At 49.6% G+C, this 20,179-nt stretch overlaps 1 protein-coding gene across 5 annotated transcripts in view; it reads left to right on the forward strand.

The window, feature by feature from the left end:
• Positions 1 to 20,179, forward strand: part of MYRF (myelin regulatory factor) — an 83,614-nt gene that overhangs the window by 17,511 nt on the left and 45,924 nt on the right. For 4 of the 5 annotated variants that reach the window (XM_068944269.1, XM_068944270.1, XM_068944271.1 and 1 more), the window contains exons 2-3: positions 17,055 to 17,142; positions 18,148 to 18,483. In XM_068944269.1, the coding sequence (XP_068800370.1) occupies positions 17,055 to 17,142; positions 18,148 to 18,483 (424 nt within the window). The remainder of the gene's footprint in view (positions 1 to 17,054; positions 17,143 to 18,147; positions 18,484 to 20,179) is intronic. The other variant, XM_068944273.1, reaches the window with a different exon arrangement.

The following is a 20,179-nucleotide window of genomic DNA, read 5'->3' on the forward strand; positions in this document are numbered from 1 at the left end:
CTGAGCACTGGACCAGGTTGCCCAGAGAGGTTGTGGCAGCTCCATCCTTGGAGATATTTGAAAGCTGTCTGGACACAGTCCTGGGCTACGCGCTCTAGGTGACCCAGCTTGAGCGGGGGTGAGGGGGTGGACTAGATGATCTTTAAGGTCCCTTCCAATCTCAACCATTCTGTGAGTCTGTGAAGATGGTGACCTGTAAGGTTATTCATATTTATTACAGTCACACATAAGGGCCTTGGGCCTGCTGTGGCAGTGCTTTATAAGCACAGAGTAGCAGATGGTCCCCGACCTGCATGTTTTTGCCTCTTTTGGAAAGCTGTTCCTCCCTTCTAGGAACCACATCTTATTTCATGGCTGACACTGACACATCTTGGAGTCCAACTGCCACATCTCCTCTGTGAGACTGAAACTCCCTCATAGCAGGCTTCTTTTTCAGATATGAGTTCACATATGTAGAGACTGAACCACTTCTCAAGCTCCTAGTAATAAACTGATCAGGTGGATACTTGTTTTGTATAGCTTTTTTTACAGCCCTAGCAGCATTATTTTGACTTTTTCTGAATTTTCTCCAGTATTTCCATGTCCTCTTCCAAACAAACAGAGGTGGGCCCAGGATTCCAGCAATGGTGTGTAGAAAACCAAGAACCATTTCTGTCACTTCTGCTCAATAGTCCCTTTGCACATGGAGAAGCCTGTAGCTACTGTCATAGCTGCGAGATTATGTTGAGAGTTCATGTGGCAGTGATTAGTCCTAATGGCTGGAGCCCTTCCATCATTAACTTCTTACAAGAGAGTTTCACAACCTGTAGATGATGCTTTCACTCTGGGCTTTCATGGGGTTAATTATAGAGGTATGTAGTAGCATGTACACAGCAGAAGTATGACAGAAGCTTACCTTGTGGGCTGCTTCTTTACCCCAAAAGGTTTTGTTTCCTGCACTTCACCCACACCGGGAACTTGGTAAGGGGAATTTTTTTTACTGCTTGATTCTCCACCCCATGAGGAAGAGAAGATTAGGGAGAGACTTTTCAGTAAAGCTTCAAGATCTCAATTTTGCTGAGGCTCCTTTATGCTCATGGACTCAGCTGGTCTGAGACAAAACAGCATGAAGCTTCATCTCCATGCAGCCCATTCCTCCAAATCCTCTTGCAACCAAGATTAAAGTAGACTGGCCACATCGTCACTCCACTTTACAACACTTTAGCAGGCTGTCGCTGAAGGACTGGACAGTAAAAAGGAGACCTAGGCTAAAGCTTGTGATCTGGCACAGAAATCCCCAGTGCGCTCCTCTTTCTGCAGCCCATTAACTTCATCTAGACTGCAATTTTTGGGCGTGGGAGCTATCTTTTTCTATAGGGTAACACCTGTCTAAATGAGCTCCCTGTCACCAATTTAACACATGCTGCTGAGAGTGAAAGCCTAGCATAGCCCTTTTCCCTTACAGTGCAAAACCTCTTCAGTGTCAATTATCAGAATAAATTGTCAATACAAAAAAAAATTAATAGTTATTTCCCACTATGTGCATGCATTAAGCAGAGTATAGGATCCAGTTCCCCATGGCCCAGTCATGCTTGGCAATGGCTGGAAAAGGAAAGAGAGGCCCAGAGAGGCAAGGTGACTTGACTAGGCTGGCAGAAGGCTCCTGCACAGTGTCACTGCTGCTCTACTACTGCCAGGGAGAGAGCCACTGGGACACAGCCCACTGGTCACTGATCCCACTGCAGAGCCCACCAAGACTGCAGGCTTTGTGGCCTCTTGAAAGGCTCTTATGAAACTCGACGATCCGGGTAGCCCAGAAGAAAGCAACAGCCGTTCTGGAGACTATTTTCAGCCCAATTCTAAGGACATGCACACAACACACATGCTCGGGAACTCAGGAACTGGTGTGGAGCTATGCTGCCTTTCCTGGAAAATCCCCAGCACACAACAGTCTTTAGGTGCGAAGATTAATAATCAGTCAGCAACAGAAAAATACAACCCTACAGGCAGCCAAGCATTGCCTGGAACACCAAGTCCAAACTGGGCATCTTGGTCCTCCCTTCTAACAGCGCACAGAACTGTTAGGGAGGCAATAAGGTCTCTCCTGTCCAGTCTGGAGACCGAAAATAAGAAGGCAAAGTTATTTATCTAGATGGGACTTTTGCCAGGGCTTGGGGAGGGCCATCACTCTTTTGGTGCAACCAACACTAATCTTTCACAAATGGGAGTGTCAGATCACTGGGCTCTTTTTTCTCCTCTCACTGCTGGGAGATGCAGCAACATAGCATATACTCTCAGCCCTACACAATAATAGCATTTGCTCCAGAACTGACTTCTGCAAAAATCACAAAAGACACCAAAAGATTCTTATATCATTGGGTTTCCTCTGGATGCTTCACATGCCAAACCTGACTTCCCTTACTCCCTTATCTACTGCCAAATCTCAGTGAAATTACAAGCTCAGTACAAAGTGAGACTACCTGGGAAAGAGCCATTGCTGCAGGAGGTCCTTGTTTACCTCTGTTATACGCTTGGCACAAACCTCGAAGCCATGACACCACTTTCCAGGATCTAAGAGCAATCAAGAGATCTAAGAGCAATGCAATCAAGAGAAGTAGACCAATCAAGCATACAGGTACAAGGCCATCATTTGTTTCCTCAAGGAGGAAACAAGGAGGAGATTCAAAACATCTCGCTTCAATGGTCCAAGTCTTACTTGGCAGCTGTGGAGTACGGATGGCATATTTTTAGGTATTACCACAGTGAGCATGCATTCTATTTTAGAGAACAGCATTGGACTTGCTTAAATGGTCTAGTGACAGTCTTCCCGCTCTGTCACTTGCTTTAGGTTCAGGATTGATTCACAAGCCAATTCACCCTGCTTGTGAGTTCTTGCCTTCCTTGTGCTCTTGAAAGAGGGATGGACTGAAGGATACAGCGGATATTATTTCTCTCTGATTTCATCCATCCTAAGACAATACCGACTGTTATACCCCTAAGTAATGCAGACCAAAAAATTTTACTCCCATCAAACCCAGAATTTCTTGCTGAGCTGAATATATCCTTTGGACAGAAGCTTCAACCGATGAATTCAGCTCCTCCTGAGGACAGGGCTATGCTAATAAAACAGCACACTTAGTTTTTTGTCCCAGTTTGCATGACACATCTCCACATCCCTAACTGCTAGAATAAAGAGTGCTCAGTTCCAGGAAAGCTACTTTTCAAAAAGGTGTTCATGGACAAGCTCAATCACATTCATACTTTTCTCTTTTCTGAGCTAAGCTAAGTTTTGGTAGCTACTCCAAATAAATAATAAGCAACAATGCAATTAAAATGATTATTTTTTGAAAAAAACAAACAAAAAGCCCTAGAGAATGCTGTCATGCTGGCTATTTCCACATAGGCTTTCAAATTGAAATTAAGCATTTTTCTTTTTCTAATTTTATTTTAACTTGTTGTTTGCTTTTTCTGACTAACTGTGAGCTCTCTTCCACACCAGAACATAGTTCCTGTACCAAGGATTTTCTAAAAGTCACTAGACAATACAGATCATATAGCAAATGTGCTTCTTGGATCAATTCATGCTATGCGCTCTTTGCATGTTCTGTGTCTGACTTCAAAGAAGGATGTTGTCTGTAGTGATAGAAATGAAGAAAGGGAAGATATCTATCACAACTGCTTGAGCGTACTGTGTGAGAAGGGGCAGCATGGAAGTATTCACAGACACCAGAGGATGAAAAGGTCACCCCAGGACTGGAGAGTTGAGAATCACTGAGTGAAGACATTCCCATAGTCAGAACAGTTTCTCAGCACCTTGATGCTCTCTCAACACAGAGAGTGTCAAGCAGTGGCACGTACTGAGATTCAAATAAGGGTGAGATGTGCCCAAAACAGTGGAATAAGATAAATCTCATGGCAGCACTGTGACCTGAGAGCGGGGGAAGCATGGGGGATAGATGACAGCTGGTGAGAGCTCATCACAAAGGACTGAATGCAGAAGAGATGCATGAGGAAGGTCAGGGATCTGGGAACTAAATTGAGACCCCTCTCCTGACACTTCAGCCTGGACACCAAAGCCTGACCAGACCTCTGGGACCCGTCCCATCTCTGTTGCAAAGATGCTTCTTCTCCTTCCTTTTCTCTCCAGCATAGAAGACAACAGGCAGTAAATTATGCTTCTTCCCAGTGCTGCTGGCCAAGCTCCTTCTACCAGAGCAGAGCTTATACACTGTTCCTGTTTTAAAGCACCTGCTAGGGAAAGCACCATGTAGGTCCTGAACTAACAAGTAAGTCTTACTGCCAGCCAGAAGAACTGTGACAAAGAGTTGGGTTGTGAGGGAAGAGTGGGAAGGCAAGGAAATTACACAAACTGTATGAGTCACTAGATCATTAGCTTAAAAGATCTCTTAGAGCCTTCTGTCCAGTGTGGCACAAGGTAATTCACTCCAGCTTACTCCACAGGGCTCTGCCCTATGCATCTGTTCTTTCATCACTTCCATTTGGGAGACGAAGATACAGCTCCACACTTCTCAAAGTCTGGCAGTTATCCTCAGTGTCTGATCTAAATGCTCTCTTTCTTATCTCCATTCACTACTAATGCCCCTTGGACTAAATAGCACAAGGATTTCACAGTTGGGCCATTCATTATCTTCTAGCCACAACTGCCTCACAGATCAACTCCTCCAGTCCTGACTACAATCAACCTGATATTATCTGTCTTGCAAGACTGTCCCCAGCCTGTGCACAATAATTCCTGTGCTATGGCTTCCCACTGTCATCCCAGCATCTGTCACAGCTGGGAGCACTGAAACTGACTGTCTCCCTGGAAATATCTGTGTTTGGAATTATTTTCCCCCCGATGCATTTTGTTTTGTGTTCCAAAAACACAGCCAAGATGAGCTGGGCTGAACCAGAACAGTTGGCTTACTTCATCTGAAATGGAGCAGAAGGTCTAGCTCACCTGTAAAAGCCACTTTTCATCTTTTCAATCCATGCTTCTGGTACTAGTACCATCATTACATTGCTAAAAATATATTATTGAGGTAAGTCTATAACACAGTCTGGGGTCTACTAGGCTTGGTGTTGTCAATTCAAATATCAAACTGGCAACCCATGCCCTTGAGGTTTTAGTCTTGAATTTCTCCAGTGCATTCCACTTAACACCACACAACATCCTGATTAGGAACTTCCACCACATGAAATTCAGAGAGAACATAAGACAGATCAAACACTGGATCACTGACAGAGCTAAAATATAGCTGTTAATACCAGGATATCAAAAAGCAGTGTGGTTGCCAGCAGAGTCTCCGAGGGATTGGTACCTGGGCCAAAACCATTCCGCATTTTTTTAATTGCTGATCACTGCTGATGAAATTTGAAGGAAGCACACAGACTAGGGGAATAGCAAAGAAAGAAAGCAAATGTTCTTTCTTTCAAAGCATCCTGAACCATCTCATTAAGTGAAAACAATCAATATCAGCTGCATTTTAACAAAGAAAATGCAACATGATACAAAACTGGGACTAGTGGCTAATACACTAAAAGCGCTGTGTGCTGCGATCCAGAGGACCTCGACAGGCTGGAGAAATGGGCAGGGAGGAACCTATCTCATTAAGTTCAGTAAAGGCATGTGCAGGGTTCTGCACCTAGGGAGGAATAACCCTAGTGGGAGAAATGGTTCTTGGTTTTCTACACACCATTGCTGGAATCCTGGGCCCACCTCTGTTTGTTTGGAAGAGGACATGGAAATGTCACCTAGAGCGCGTAGCCCAGGACTGTGTCCAGACAGCTTTCAAATATCTCCAAGGATGGAGCTGCCACAACCTCTCTGGGCAACCTGGTCCAGTGCTCAGTCACCCTCTCCGGAAAGAAGTTTCTCCTCATGTTCAGATGGAGCTTCCTGTGTTTCAGTTGGTGCCCGTTGCCTCTGGTCCTATTGCTGGGCACCACGGAGAAGAGTCTGGCCCCGTCCTCTTGACATCCTCCCTCCAGATACTTATACTCATTGATACGATCCCCCCTCAGCCTTCTCCTCTCCAGGCTCAACAGGCCCAGCTCTCGCAGCCTTTCCTCAGGGGAGAAATGCTCCAGTCCCTTCATCATCTTAGGAGCCCTTCGCTGGACTCTCTCCAGCAGTGTCCTGTCTCTCTCTCTCGTACTGGGGAGCCCAGAATTGGAGCCACTACTCCACATGTGGCCACACCAGGGCTGAGGAGACGGGGAGGAGCACCGCCCTCCACCTGCTGGCAACACTCTTCCTCAGGCACCCCAGGATCCCCTTGGCCTTCTCGGCCACAAGGCCACATTGCTGCCTCATGCTTCACTTGTTGTCCTCCAGCACTCCCAGCTCCTTCTCTGCAGAGCTGCTTTCCAGCAGGTCAGCCCCCCACTCTCTCTCCCTCCCTCCCCCAAGCCTGTCCTGCTGCTTGTGGGGGGGTGGGGGTGGGGGGAGTCTTCCTCCCTAGGTGCAGCACCTTACCCTTGCCTTTGTTGAACTGCAGCAGGTTCCTCTCCACCCAGCTCGCCAGCCTGCCCAGGTGCCTCGGCATGGCAGCACAGCCTCCTGGTGTGTCAGCCACTCTGCTCACCTTTGGAGCATCAGCAAACTTGCTGAGGGGGCACTCTGCCTTCCTCCAGCTCCTCGAGGAAGACATTGAACAAGACTGGAGCCAGCACTGACCCCTGCGGCACACCGCCAGCTACAGGCCTCCAACTAGACTCTGCGCCACTCACCACCACCCTCCGAGCTCTGCCAGCCAGCCAGTTCTCCATCCACCTCACTGCACACTCATCTCAGCCACACTTCCTCAGTTCACCTGGGAGGATGTGATGGCAGGCAGCGTCCAAAGCCTCGCTGAAGTCCAGGGAGACAACAGCCACTGCTCTGCCCTCACCTACCCAGCCAGTCCTTCCAGCACAGAAGGCTAGCACATTGCTCAAGCATCACTTCCCTTAGCTGAAGCCATGCTCACTGCTCCTGCTCACCTTCTTGTCCTCCTCATGCTTGGCGAGGACCTCCAGCAGGAGTTGTTCCATCACCTTTCCAGCGATGCAGGTGAGGCTGACAGGCCTGGCGGTTCCTGCCTCCTCCTTCTTGCCCTTTGGGAAGACTGGCGTGATGCTGGCTTTCTTCCAGGCCTCAGGCACCTCTCCTGTTCTCCAGGGCCTTCCTTGCCCCATTCCTGCATACTTGGAATCCCTATATTCCTCCTAGGTTATCTACCCTTTCTTTCACCTTCTGTACATTTCCTTCTTGTTAGTACAAACAGCAGCGCACCTCTCCTTGTTGGCGTCTCCACCACCTGGGTCAAGAAGTTCTCCTCAATGCTCTGCAGGAACCTCCTCGACTCTTTGTGTCTCTAGCTGGGCTCTCTTCCCAGCAGATGTCAGGGTGCTTGAAGTCCCCCATGAGAACCAGGGCCTGTGAGCGTGAGGCTACTTCTAGGTCTCTATAGAAGAACTTGTCTACTTCTTCTTCCTGATCAGGTGGCCCCTGTAGCAAACACTCACAATAGTGTACCCATGTTAATCTGCCCTTTAATCTTTACCCATAGGCTCTCAACTCACTTATGGTCCCTACGTAGAGCTCAATACATTGCAGTTGCTTTCTCACATAAAGGACGACTTGCTTTCCTTGCCTTCCTGGCCTGTCCTTCCTAACAAGCATGTAGCCATCCATGGCAGCATTCCAGTCATGTGAGCTATCCCACCATGTCTCTGTAATCACAGTGAGATCATAGCTCTGCAACTGCATGCAGATCTCTAATTCCTCCTGTTTATTCCCTGTGCTGTGTGCATTTGTGTACAGGCACTGCAGGCACTTCAGAGAGATATTTGAGCATGCTGATTTCCCAGAAGGGAAATAGAGCTCAGCATCTTGCTTTGCTTCCCTGACTCTTGAGGCTTATTCCCACACTGTGACATATGGTGGCTTAGTCACTGTATTTTCCTACCTGTCAGTGCGTGTCTGTGTGCTTGTTGCCCTCTGTGCAGCTGTGAGAGCAGTACTGTCATGTATGTTAGGTGGCAAGTACTAACCTGGAGTCCAGATGCACAAGGGTCACAAGCCAGCCTAACGTGGTGGTACCTAGGTTTCAGTCCTGAGCTGAGGAAGTGCCAGTATGTCTAAATGAAATGGTCTTGTCTGGTCCTGTTGTCTTCCCCTCCCAGCCCTCCAGTACCTTCAGTCCAGAGGGGGAGATAGAGGCGTTATCTTCTGCTGCTGTGGGACTCAAACAAACAGGCCAATGTGCCCCCCTGGGCAGGCACCTTGGACCCTGCGGAATGGCAACGCTTGTGTGGGTGCTGCTGTTTCTGCCATCTTAGTGCATGAATTGACAAGCAGGCCATTGACGGCTGCAGGGACACACACAAATGCGCCACTGTGTCTCCTCTCACACCTTCCCCTCCTCCTCCTCAGCCCTGATGCCCAGCAGACAATGGCTCTATCCATGCCAAGGTTCACAGCTGGCAAGGGTGGAGGAGAAGCCAGGACAAGAGTGGAGAAGCCAGAAGAGGAAGGGACTCGGGAGAGTCCAGAGGGATAACTGAGAAGGAAGTGATAAGGGGAGAAGGGAGCTGGAGAAATTCGGGAGGGGCTGGAAAAGTGAGAGTGGAGAAGATGCTGAGAAGTGGCTAAAGGAAGGTCAAGAGAAAGCAGTAGGAGGGGAGAAAATAGCCAAGAGAAGGGCTCAAGAAGGTTTGAGGTGGGGAGGATGGGGCATCTCTTCTGCGTGAAGCTGTCAACCTTTTCCCAGGAGGCTTCCTGAGGGAGATGCCCTTGCCCTGCAGTTACACAGAAAGATGCTTTCCTGTGGCTCCTCTTGCCTGTTTTGCCTTGGGATTATCCCGCACAACACCACTTGTCCTCCCCCAGGCCTGGGAGAAGAAGAGAGGGCATTATCTCTCTTTATATGAACCTGTACAGGGATATGTAACTTTGTTCATATCCTCCTCCTGCTAGTACCTCAGGAATAGAGATGCATTATACAGCAGGTTTGGAGGTAAGAGTTGCTCTGGGCCTGAGACAAGACACGTTAAATGGCTTAGGGACACTTTCCTTTTCAAATTATCCAAAGACACTGTTGTCAGGAATGTTCTTCTGAGTGCATAAGGTAAGGAAGTTAAGGCCTGAGTGAGAGCAGAAGAGAACACTCCAGGTAATGCAAAGATGTTACTAGGGCCACTGCTGCTGACTCAGTGGGGCACTGGGCTGCAGGATGGGAATGCTGGTTATACCTGGTATTGATTACTCCGAGTTTTTTGCTACTGGTGCCACTTCTCTGTTCACCTAGGTTGGTGTACCTCCTGGCCACTGGGGACTGTGTAGCTCTTTCTGCCATGCTTACCATGTTAACTCTGGGGTCTTGGCTGAATCCTGTCCTGTATTTCCATTTCTTATGATGAGTACTGTCTTTGCAACCTGCCCTAGCTGGCATGGGAAAATAGCAGTTTCTCTTCTCAACTAGTGAGTGGATTGCAGTGAAGTTTAGGAATAGGAGCTGTGGTGCTGCCTAGGAGCCTACTTAGAGTGCAAGATAGTTGCCATGAGGAAGGGGATCAGATATGATCAGGCAAGGTTGGGTGGAGGCTTGGCCTCTCCATGGAGAAGCTGGTGTGTGTCTTCAAAGCCCCTGTCAGTTACTCTCTTCACTGATTTATTCCAAATATGTGACATGTAAGTTAGGCTTCCTGGGGCTAATTGGAACAGAGCAGTGTTCCAGATAATGCACAAACTCCCTCAAGCCCCCATCCCCTTAACCCTGAGCTCAGCATTTTCCCCCAGATCTTGCCACATAGACTCCTGGAGTTCAGCATAGGCTATGTTTCTGATGTGACTTTTGAGTTTGGCTTTTCTATTCTGGCATGAATGGGAGTGGAGGGGTGCATGAGCATGCTTTGCTTTGGAGGGGCAGGGCTCTCTGTGGTGATGGGCTGGCAATGTGATGCCCAAGGGATGAGATACATGATAATGGCCATAATTCTGCATTAACTTGAAGAATTCTGCTTTTTGTGGTGGAAAGGTGCATTTGTTGTGTGCACATGCATGTGGGAGAAGAGTATCCTAATGCAACTGAAACTGCTCTGTAAGAGCGTTTATGAGTGCATAACCAGTCACTGTAGATCAGCATAGCTCCATTAGTGTCAGATCAAGCGAAAGCCTGTGAAATCATGGAGTTGCATGGGCTAACACCACATAAAAGTTTCCCCCACTGGCATATTTACTGACAATCTGTGCAGACCCCCAGCAGGCTGTCCTGGAGGGGCTTGCAGCCCCTGGGTAACAGTGATAAAGAAGCTGGTGTGTTAGAGTTGCATGTCATGTGGAAACCATGCTGCAACTTGGGGCAGGGGGGCAGAGGAGCTCCTTTCAGTGCCATGGATAGCAGAGACTTTGCTCTGGGGGTGGTCTTGAAAGCCCTTTGGGGGAGTGGTCTGGCTTTGCCTCCCACTCTGATTACAGGAGCCTCTTCTGCTTGGAGTGACTGGTTATTGTTACAGTCAGGTAATAAAGAGCATAATTAAGGAGGAATGTTGGGCCATGTATCTGGGGGAGAGGCAGGGGCTGTGGGGGTCGCAGCTAGGAGGGAGGGCTTCATCACCCCCTTCCCACTGGAGGGGAAGTTTTGATCTCTCCGTGCCCTCTGGGTAGCTCAGGATTGGGCACGTGGAGCAATGGGGCGATCATCCCACTATCCCTTAAGCAAGGAGCTGTCTGTTCCTCAGGGAGCCTCCTGGCTGAGTCTGTTCAGCAGGCAGATGCATAGCCCAGGTCTCTGGGCAGGGTCAGGACTTTCAGCCTGCACTGTGTCCCATCCTGGGGCAGGCACAGGCATCTTGCCAAGGCCGGCTTGTCCCATCCCCAGAGAGCCTAAGGAGGAGCAGGCTGGGGCTGTAGTGTTGGGTCCCCTTTGGGCCTTCCCCAGCATGGCAGGCCCAGCCAGGCTCCAGACAATGCGGAAGCAGATCTGCTGCTGAGTCCTGCCCCCTCAGCTCCCTGGGCTTAGGCGGTGTTTGGTTAGAGAGCCATGGTGTAGATTCCTCATGCTCACGGCTGGGCTGTTAGCCAATCCACCAGAGGGGAAGGATAAACACAGGAGGAAGCAGAAGGGGGTGCTGAGCAGAGCAAGGCCCTGGGAATGTGCCGATGCTGCAGCCCGGCCTGCTGATTGCACAACCCATTGTGCACAGCTGCAAGAATACGCTGCTGCACAATGGGCAGGGCTGGTTCTTGGCATTGCTTTCCTCACTGCCACCCTGGGGACATCCAGCTGTGACACAGAGCGCCAAGCCCCTCTCAGTTGGAGTTGTGCACCTTGCTACACCACTAGCTGCCCCTGGTCTGGTGGGCCACTGCTGATCTTCTCAACTTGTGGCTCCCTGCTGCTGCCCTCATGGGCCTTCCTGCCTGATGGTGTGTTTGCCAAGGCTGGCAGCATTTGCCCTACTAAGCTGTGTATCCCTGTGACACTCAGCATCCATTCCAGTGTATGCTGGAGCGCCCTGTGGCTGCAGTGGGAGACAAAACCCAGCTCCTGACTGTGTGGAGCCTCCCTGCTGTAGAACTGGCATCCAGGAGCTCCTGGGGTCTTCAGGCCTATGGTGCTGGCCCTATTCTACCACACACCCACTGCGTGTTTTGCCTTTTTCTCCTTGCTCGGTTGTGGTTGTGTTACTAGGTTGCTCTGTGCCTCAGTTTCCCCATGTGCAGAGTGACCTGCCCTAATAGTTGTGCTTTCTTTGGGGATGGCAGGGGGAAGGGTCAGTTCTTGAGCAGTTTCATGTGTTTTGCTGGTTGCTTTGACCAGCCAAAAAAGCTGTCTCAGAAGCTATGGACTCACCGACACATTGGGAAGGGCTCCAGCCTTTGTGTTGTACCGCCATTGGCATCCCTGTGAGTCTTCCTCTTGCTGCTGCTTTTTGTCTGAAGGCCTCCCAAGCCTGCTGTAGATGAGAATGAATTGATCGCCCTTTGGACCAGGTTTCAGGTGAAGGCTTGCACACAGGAATGATAGACCTGACCTATTTGCCTGTGACTGTTGTAGACCAAGGGATACAAACTAAATGGCCACTGCCACTTTCTTCTCATCTGATCACTGCAGGGTGCTACCTCTCCTGGCTTTGCTGTACTTCAGGCAATGCCTGTCAGAAGTGGAGAACTCATATGAAGCCAGCATAGCAACAGTCCTCCACATGCCCTTGGACTGTAGATGCTTACCCCCCTTCCGGCCCTGCTGGCAGTGGGGCTGGAGGCTTGCCTACCATAGTGCTCTGGGAGCGCTCCCTTGTCATATCTGAAGTGAACACACAGCAGCACTACAGTCAGTGACGTTTGCAAGCACTTGAGGTAAAAGTGTTTGGAGAAATAGCCAGACTTTCAGAACATGCCAAGTACATGTAACTTAACAAAACCTTTCTGTTTTGGGAACCAGGCAAGGCTGAGGTGGTGAAAAATAATGGGAGCAGCTGTCTGTGGGACAGGAAAGAGAAATGTGTAGTAGAAAGACTTACAGACTCTACAGCTTTTTTCTTCTTCTTTCCTCTAGTTCTCTCCTCACTGGCTTTCATAGAACTTGCATCAGGGCACAGAGTGCTTCATTTGTAGTTCAAGAGCGTAACCCACGCTGTTTCTCTGAAACGAAGAATGAAAGTTGACCCTCTAGAATAAGGCTTCAGTGGCACAGGGAGGCTCTCAGCTTGGCATAGACTCTTTTCCTCCTCATCACTAATGTCCCTCCACCCTTTGCTGATGTTTCCCAGCCTGTTAAAATAGTTGACCTCATTGTCATCTCTAGGTTCCCACATCTGGTTCTCGTTATGAGATCCCAGGATGCAGTTCAAGTTGCTCCCTTCCTTCCACCCCCAGGTGACCCAGGCAGGATTATGGGTGATTAGAAGACAGGCAACAGAGCAAGAATAGGTGGGGGAGGGACTGTTATAAATAGAAGTACCATAAACTTATCAGCCTATCACTCGAGGTAAATTCTGGTTTTAATCTCTCAGACCTGTAAATATGATGACTTGCAGGGGCCCGGCACTGTTAACTCTTTCAGAGCCCTGCAGCCTTGAAGCCATGTGTCCATCTCTGACAAGAAATAGGATGTGGTGGAGGGCCTGAGGGCTTGGAGGTGCCTGAAGATGGGGCTGGGAGCAAGTTCCTGAACCAAGAGGATGTTTTGGCCAATTATGTAGAGGCACAGAGTCACAAGGAGGGATGAGATTGCAAAGCCAGACCATCAGAGTCGGGGGGGGGGAGGAGAAAGTGGTGCTGGAAGCACCTCTGTTTGGATGTTGATCATATTTGGAAGTTTAGGGAAGACAGAGAAAACCAGTCCAAACATTGGGATTCCTGGCATTCTCACACATACAGAGGCCTCCCCTCACCCAGCTCCATTTGTAAGCAGGGTGTTGGAGATGTAATATTTTCTTTTTCTTCATCAGGGTTTACTTTTGGGGATCTCCTCAAACCTCTTGTGGGGAGGGGTTAGAAAGTGAGGCACAGGAAGGGGGGGACATGATATGAGGTGCAAGGTGGTGAATTGGGACACTGAGTGGAGACATTGAGAGGGAGGTGAAAAGAGGTTGTTCAAAGTGTTAAAGGATGCACGGAAACTTTGGAGAGGCTTTGAATCCCAGGCCAAAAGAGTTATGCCTTGGGTATAACAAGGTGAAGGCAGGACAAGGGACCTGGCAGGTTAGAAAGTTTCTTTGCAGCCACTCTCACTGAAGGAGTAGTGAAATAGAAGGTTGTGCTGGAAGAGTTTGGGCTGAGAAGTCTCTCCATGCTTATACAGGAAGGCTAGCACGTTGAAAGCAGGGCAATATAGTGTGGCTGAATTACTTGGCAGTGGTACCCTCCTCCCCTGGGTTGCTTACTGTGTGCAGAAAGTGCTAATAAGCTGGTTCACAGAAAGCTGCTCTTTGGGCAACTCTTTGGGGGGGCCTGCAGCACCTCTCCAGGCTTGCCGCTCTGGGATGGAAGGCAGAATTTGGCCTGTGCTTTGGGGACATTAAAGGAGTTATGGGCAACAAGCACTCTATTATATTCTTTGGAGCAAGCGCTGATACAGAGGCAGGGCCATAGCTGGGGGATGCGGTGTTACCATTTCGCCTGTTCTTCCTCACAGAGAGAGAGGGCAAAGGCAGAACAATAGCAGCATGGGAGAGTTCGGTGCCTCCTTGAGCTCCATCTCTGTTTTGCTGGGACTTGGAGATGTGTGAGTCTCTCCTGTGTGGAACTGTGTGGGTGTTAAGCTTTCCAGGGTCCCTATTTTGTGGCTTCCAGCTCCCTCTTAATCCCCACTGTGGAGGGGGAGGGGCATTGTTAGTGTCATTAGGAGCTCGTGACTCTAAGGAGAAGTATTAGCTTTTAATTAATCACCTAAGCTGGCTTTCGGTAAGAGCCCCTACTGAATGGAAGCTATAGGCCATAGGATGCTCCTCAGGGCCAGCCGCAGGCATTCCCAAGATACTTTCTGCCCAGGGAGATGAGCAAGGACCCTGGGAGGGCTGGACCAAGGGCAGACACCTGAGGGGAAGAGAGTCCTCAGATGCCAAAATAGATTAAAAGGAGCAAGGAAAAAGCAAGCTGAACCCCTGACTTCCTCCAGTTTCTTTGTAGCTGGCTCAAGTGCACCTGGCCGCAGCCTAAGGAAAGTCCTTTATTTTTAGTAGGTAGCCCCCCACGTCCCCCTTCCTCCCCCCCTTGCACAACCAGAAGCCAGCCCCCCTCCTGCAACTGTTATCAACTCTGCTGCAGATCCAGAGCTGTTCACCTGACACACCTTTCACGTCAGGGTGCTTATCTCACCCTTTGCTTGAGTCTCAATTGAGTTTTTCTGAAGGTGACTTTTAAGACAAGGTAGCAAAGAAAAAGGGAAGTCCAGTGCCACTTAGGTTTATGGGGGGCCTTCTGTCCTTTCTGGAAAGGCCCTGGACTCCTTTTCCCCAATAGAGAAACTTCTGGAGTTTAGAGGTGTGAAGGTCTATGGAAACCCTCTGGGGTCAGACATCTGGAGATCTCTTCCTGGACAGGTTCAGTAGTTTGTGGAAAGGCAACAAAACTGGTAAACTACCCTTTTTGCTTTTGTGAACCTGGGTCCCAATCCTGGAGCCTGGGGTGAAGATGGAGTTTTCTGATAGTGTTTGTTGTGGATGCTTGCCAAACACATCATGTGGTCTCTCTTTGGCCAAGAGTGAGGCAGAAGAGAGGAGGAGAGTGCTCACCACCTGGCAGAATGATTTTGGCTGATGTTGAGGGGTAGTAGAGGGGAGGTCGAGGAGCTGCTGCTTCAAAAAGAGATGCCTGGGTAGTAAAGTTCAGAAGTGGGATATAGCAGAGAGAGGCTGGGCCCTAGGGGCTGAGCGAGGGAAGCATGTGCCCGTGGTGCTGGCCCTCAGTTAACTCTTCCAGTCAAACATTACTCAAAGTAGCACACAGGCAGTTGCTGCCACATCACTGCAACCTCAGGGGGGCGAGAAGACAAGGTTATCATGAAGGAATGACCCCTGCGCTGGCCCTGTGGTCTGTGACTGTATGGGGGAGTTGTTGGCTCACCTCAGGAACTCTCAGGCTCTGCTTCTGGCTGGCCAGAGTACTGGTCTGCCAGCTATGTTGCATGTCTGTCTGCTAGATGCTTCCTTCTGTAGCAAGTGTTAGCATGGGAGCAGTGTCACCTCCTTCTTCCCCAAATTCCTAAGCTCTGCCACTGAGGTGTGTGGTACACAAAGGGTTAGGTGCCTTTCAAGGGAACAGCTATCCAGGTTTTTCTCTCTAGCCCGGGTTACTAAGGGAAAGATCCCCCCATCCACACTCACACCCTGTCCGTTTGGCAGAATTCCTAGCTGGATTTATTTCTGCCGATTTGCTTGTCTTGGTATGAAAGGGATTTGCAGAGGGGAGAGCTCCAATTGGCTGGGTGCAGGCTGAAACCCCTCATTTTCATTTTTGTGGTTCATTGGCTAACCTTTCCCCAGTGCGTGGCCTTTGGAGGGGAGGATGGGGGTCAGTCCTTTGATTGTGTGTGAGCAAGTCTTTTGGGCAAGTGATATTGTTTTAATATGAAGCTTTTGGGCCTTTCAGGAAGGGCCGTCTTCATTATCTGAGCCTAGGGGGAGGGAGCTGGGCCTTCTCTTCCACTTTCTTGGCAGTGTCTTTGGCATTGAGGATTGGCATCAACCCCAGAGGGCTGCAGACTCCCACTTCAGAGAGACAGATAAAGAAAGCACATTCTGTCAACAAAACCCAGCCCAGCTTCCCCAGAACAGAAGAGGGGAGGAGGAGCCCTCTGGGAGAAAGGGGAAGAAAGTCCATTGCTTGCCCACACAGGAGAGGGAAGAGGGAGGAGGGCTCCTGCAGGGATCGGGAGCTGTTCCAGAGCTGTCATGGCAGCAGTGGAGAAATTCCAGCATATTCGGCAAAAGGGAGGCAAGGGTCCAAAGAGAAGGAAACCAGCCTTCCAAAAGAACCTTCAGAGCCCACACGTATGGCCCTGCCACAGGGCCACTGTGGCACTGCACTAATCGTGCTCTCCTATGGCCTGCGAAAGGCAGCTCTTCAATCTGCTCTTAATACTGATGTGACCCTGGTGAGACCAGTGGTTCTTGCAGCTTCTCTAATGGAACCTGTTGCAGGGAACATCAGCCCCAAGTTGGTCCTGGTTGGGCAAGCCCTGGCTCTCGTGCTCTTTGGAGCCACATGCCTGACATAGCTCAGGCCTGACTCCATGACCTCCTTTCTCCCATATATCCTGAGTATGATCCCCAGGAAGCTTGCATGTCCCACAGCCAGAGCTTGGCTCACAGATTACTGTAGACAAGCTCCATCTGGCTGTCCAGCTTCCCAGACTGTGTCGCCACCCTGCCTTGTCCCACATACACTGTCTCTAGTTTTATGCTGGGATGCAGATAGATATGGACAGACAGTACCTCTTGAACTGAAGGATTTGCCAGTCTTCTTGCATCAGCTTCTTGACTCTGAAATGGTCTAGTGTAGGGCTCTAGGTGATTCTAACCTCCAAGGCAAGGGCCTTTCGTGTCTTTCTCATGGCTTGTTTCCACTTCCTCTCCCCTTGCAGGTCACGACATTAATGGAGCTTTGGAACCATCTAACATCGACACTAGCATCCTGGAAGAGTACATCAGCAAAGAGGACTCACCAGATATGTAAGTGCTTCCCTGGCTCCACAGCAGGAACAGTGTCCGCTGTTGCTTTCTGTGGAGAGAAGTCAAGCAATTCCCTGTCCTGCAATGTGAGGAATCATTTATAAATTACTGTGTGCCCTGGCTGCACCTCTGTCCCTCTTGAAGTCCTCCTTTAGTGCTCTTTCTTCTCTTATTCATTCCCAGTCCCTCCTCCTATCTCTTCCCTGCTTCATGCCTTTGAATTTGCCCAGTCTCTTAGCCTCTCTCTTCTTTCCCTTCTTCCTCCTGAGGGCACAGAAGAAGACTTTTCCCCAGTTGCTTTGGGCAATGTGAAAGCAAGCATCAGCAGCTCAGTACGAGAGACTGAATCCCCTGCACAACATGTGTATGGAGTAGAAAAGAGTCTACCTTTGCACACTGACATCGGCAGAGTGCCGGGGGTTGGGGGGGGAAGGGAACAGACCTTGGTAGCAGTTTGGGTGATCTGGACCATAGGATGGGAGCAGGATCTTTGGAGCTGATGTGATGAAGCTGCTTGCCTGCACAAGCTGAACCACAGCAAGCAGCAGAGCCTGCTGTGAGAATGGTGTGTTGTATTTGGCAAAGGAAGTGTGCCAGGCTTCAGATAGGATATCCATGTGGAAGGCATGATGACATAATAGGGACCTGAAAGTGTAACAGACAGCACCATGGTGGAGAGATGAAGGGAAATGGGGACTAGCCTTACTGGTGCCTTCTCAAGCTTTGAGGCTGGTGTCCTGCACATTTCTAGCCTTTAAAGCTCCACAGGTAGATTTTGCACCCTTAGGGTTGCGTTGGTCCCACCAATCCAGGCAGCCCCCTGCCTCTCTGCACGTTCCTGCCAGTGCTAGCAGGATGCTTGCTGTTCTGCTCATCTTCTGAGTGCCCTAGTGCACCAGACCGTCTCTGTCCCCATTGCTGCATGGCTGGGGAGGGAAGGGCTGGGTAGCGGGTGGAAAGTGCCATCTGCCTGTACCACTGAGGTTGTCCCCTTCTCTCTCACAGCTGTTTCCCTGACATCCCTGCTTCAACCAGCTATGCACACCCCCAACCCTCCAGCTCAGCCACCATCAATGCGCCTCTTGCCAGCTCCATCACCAATGCTGGGCATGTGACCAACCCTGCTTCCAGCGGTTCCCTCCACCTTCCTCCCCCAGGCAGCCAGCTCCCAATCCGTCATGGTCCTCTTTTGACCAACCCTTGTGGACCCAGCTATGGTGCTCACCTCAACTGCAATAACAACAATGGCATGGTGGTGCCCAAGGGCTACCCTGGTGGCCTCTGCATAAACAACGTGGTCCCTCCAATCAAATCGGAGCCCAAGGCCTCCTATGCACCTGGGTAAGTGAGATTGGGGGAGGCAGAACAAGGGCAAATAATGGGCCAGGCCTTCCTCTGAGGCTGATGGGGCCTGGAGGTTATTTTTCACACAGTACCCTAAAGGCTGACAACATCAGTCTATATTAAGTCCTTGCTTCACAAAGAGATGTTTTTTATGAGTGTAAGTCCTGAAGTTCCAGAAAGGTTGTTCACAGTTTTGATCTTACCTGTATGCACTGGATAAGCGAGAATCAAAAGCATCCCATATATCAGCAGGTGGTGTTAGAACAATGGCTTTGGATGGTAAGGATAGTCATGCTGTACACCTCCCAGTGTGTGATGGGAGAACATTTTGTTATTTTTTTTAGGAAGAAAGGGTTGTAGAATAAGTTTGAAAAAGAGAAAATTCAGTCTCCAGGATGTTCCAAGGACTATCCCAGGGGAAGATGTTAACGAAATGGGGCAAAGAGATGCACTTACCTTGGCCTGATGCTTTAGGTACTCTGCTCAAGAGAAGAAGAAGCTGGCATCTGAGCTGGATTTGTACTCCTTTGCAATGAGCTCTGGATGCAGGCCTTGTGAAGGAGGAGAACTGGGTTTTAGTATTGCTGATGGGCTCAACTGGACAATTAGACCTGGGAGGAGAAAAGATGTTCATGCTCTCTGGGGTGGCCTTGCCTAGATTAGACAGGAAGGGAAGGACCCTGTCAGGCTCGGAGAGCACAGAGACATGGCAGCTGCAGTTTGCAATGGCTGAAGGGACCAGACAGCACCTTGGTTGGTAGAAAGCAGTTGAGCACGGCATGCTGGGAGAGGATGTTGCAGCGCTGTATGGGACAAGGGCTGGCATGGTAGGAGGGAGAAGTTACTAGAGACTGTGAGTCAAGGAGGAAACTGTGCACCCGTGGTAAAATGTTCCTGAGCCCTTATAGCTGAGAAAAGAGGTTCATGCTCCCTGGTTGCAGCGGTTATGTGCATTCAGTACCTGGCATCCTTGGGTCAGTTGTTTGCATAAAGCTTTATTGCCTGAAGACCCAAAGGGAAGACTATATCTGGTTTCTTCTTCCTCATGCACCTCTCTGGTCCTCTGGTCTGTGCAGCTCTCCTCCAGTCACAGGGAAGTGAAACAAGAAGGTGATTTGAAGCTGAAAAGGTGAAAATAGAAGTGTGCAACAGCGCATCCAGTAGAAGGAGGCCTTAGCAGTTGGCAGGAGTCATGCCACAAGGAACTGTTTCATGGCCTCATCTGTCCCAGTGGTACAAGTGGTGGATACTCCTGCTGCCTTCCTTGTACAGCCATCCTCTGTGCCTTCTTCAGTGCAGTTGGTGGATGTTGGATGTAAAGATTAAGGATGTCAGGATGGCCCTCAGGCCAGCTCATCTCTGCAAACCACACTTTAGCTTTTCTTCCTCTGTCTTGTGCCCTCTAGTGTTGCCAGCAAGTATAACATGGTGATTCCCAGACTTGGAAGCCTCCAACTCACTGAACACTGAACTAAATGCAACTCCACTGGGATGACTTTGACCCTTTGGATGAACTTGAAAAGATCCTTCAGAAGGAGATAGCCAAAAAAAATCTGCCCATTTTATTCCTAGACTGGGGATAATACGGACTTCTCCCTTACTCTGTACCCAGAAGGCTAGAAGCAGCTCAGGGGAAGCTATGCCCAAAAACATAATATCATAATATGACACCTTTCAGTCATATCTCTTTCTT

The sequence above is a fragment of the Struthio camelus genome, chromosome 5 (assembly GCF_040807025.1).
Source record: "Struthio camelus isolate bStrCam1 chromosome 5, bStrCam1.hap1, whole genome shotgun sequence".
In the NCBI taxonomy this organism is placed as follows: domain Eukaryota; kingdom Metazoa; phylum Chordata; class Aves; order Struthioniformes; family Struthionidae; genus Struthio; species Struthio camelus.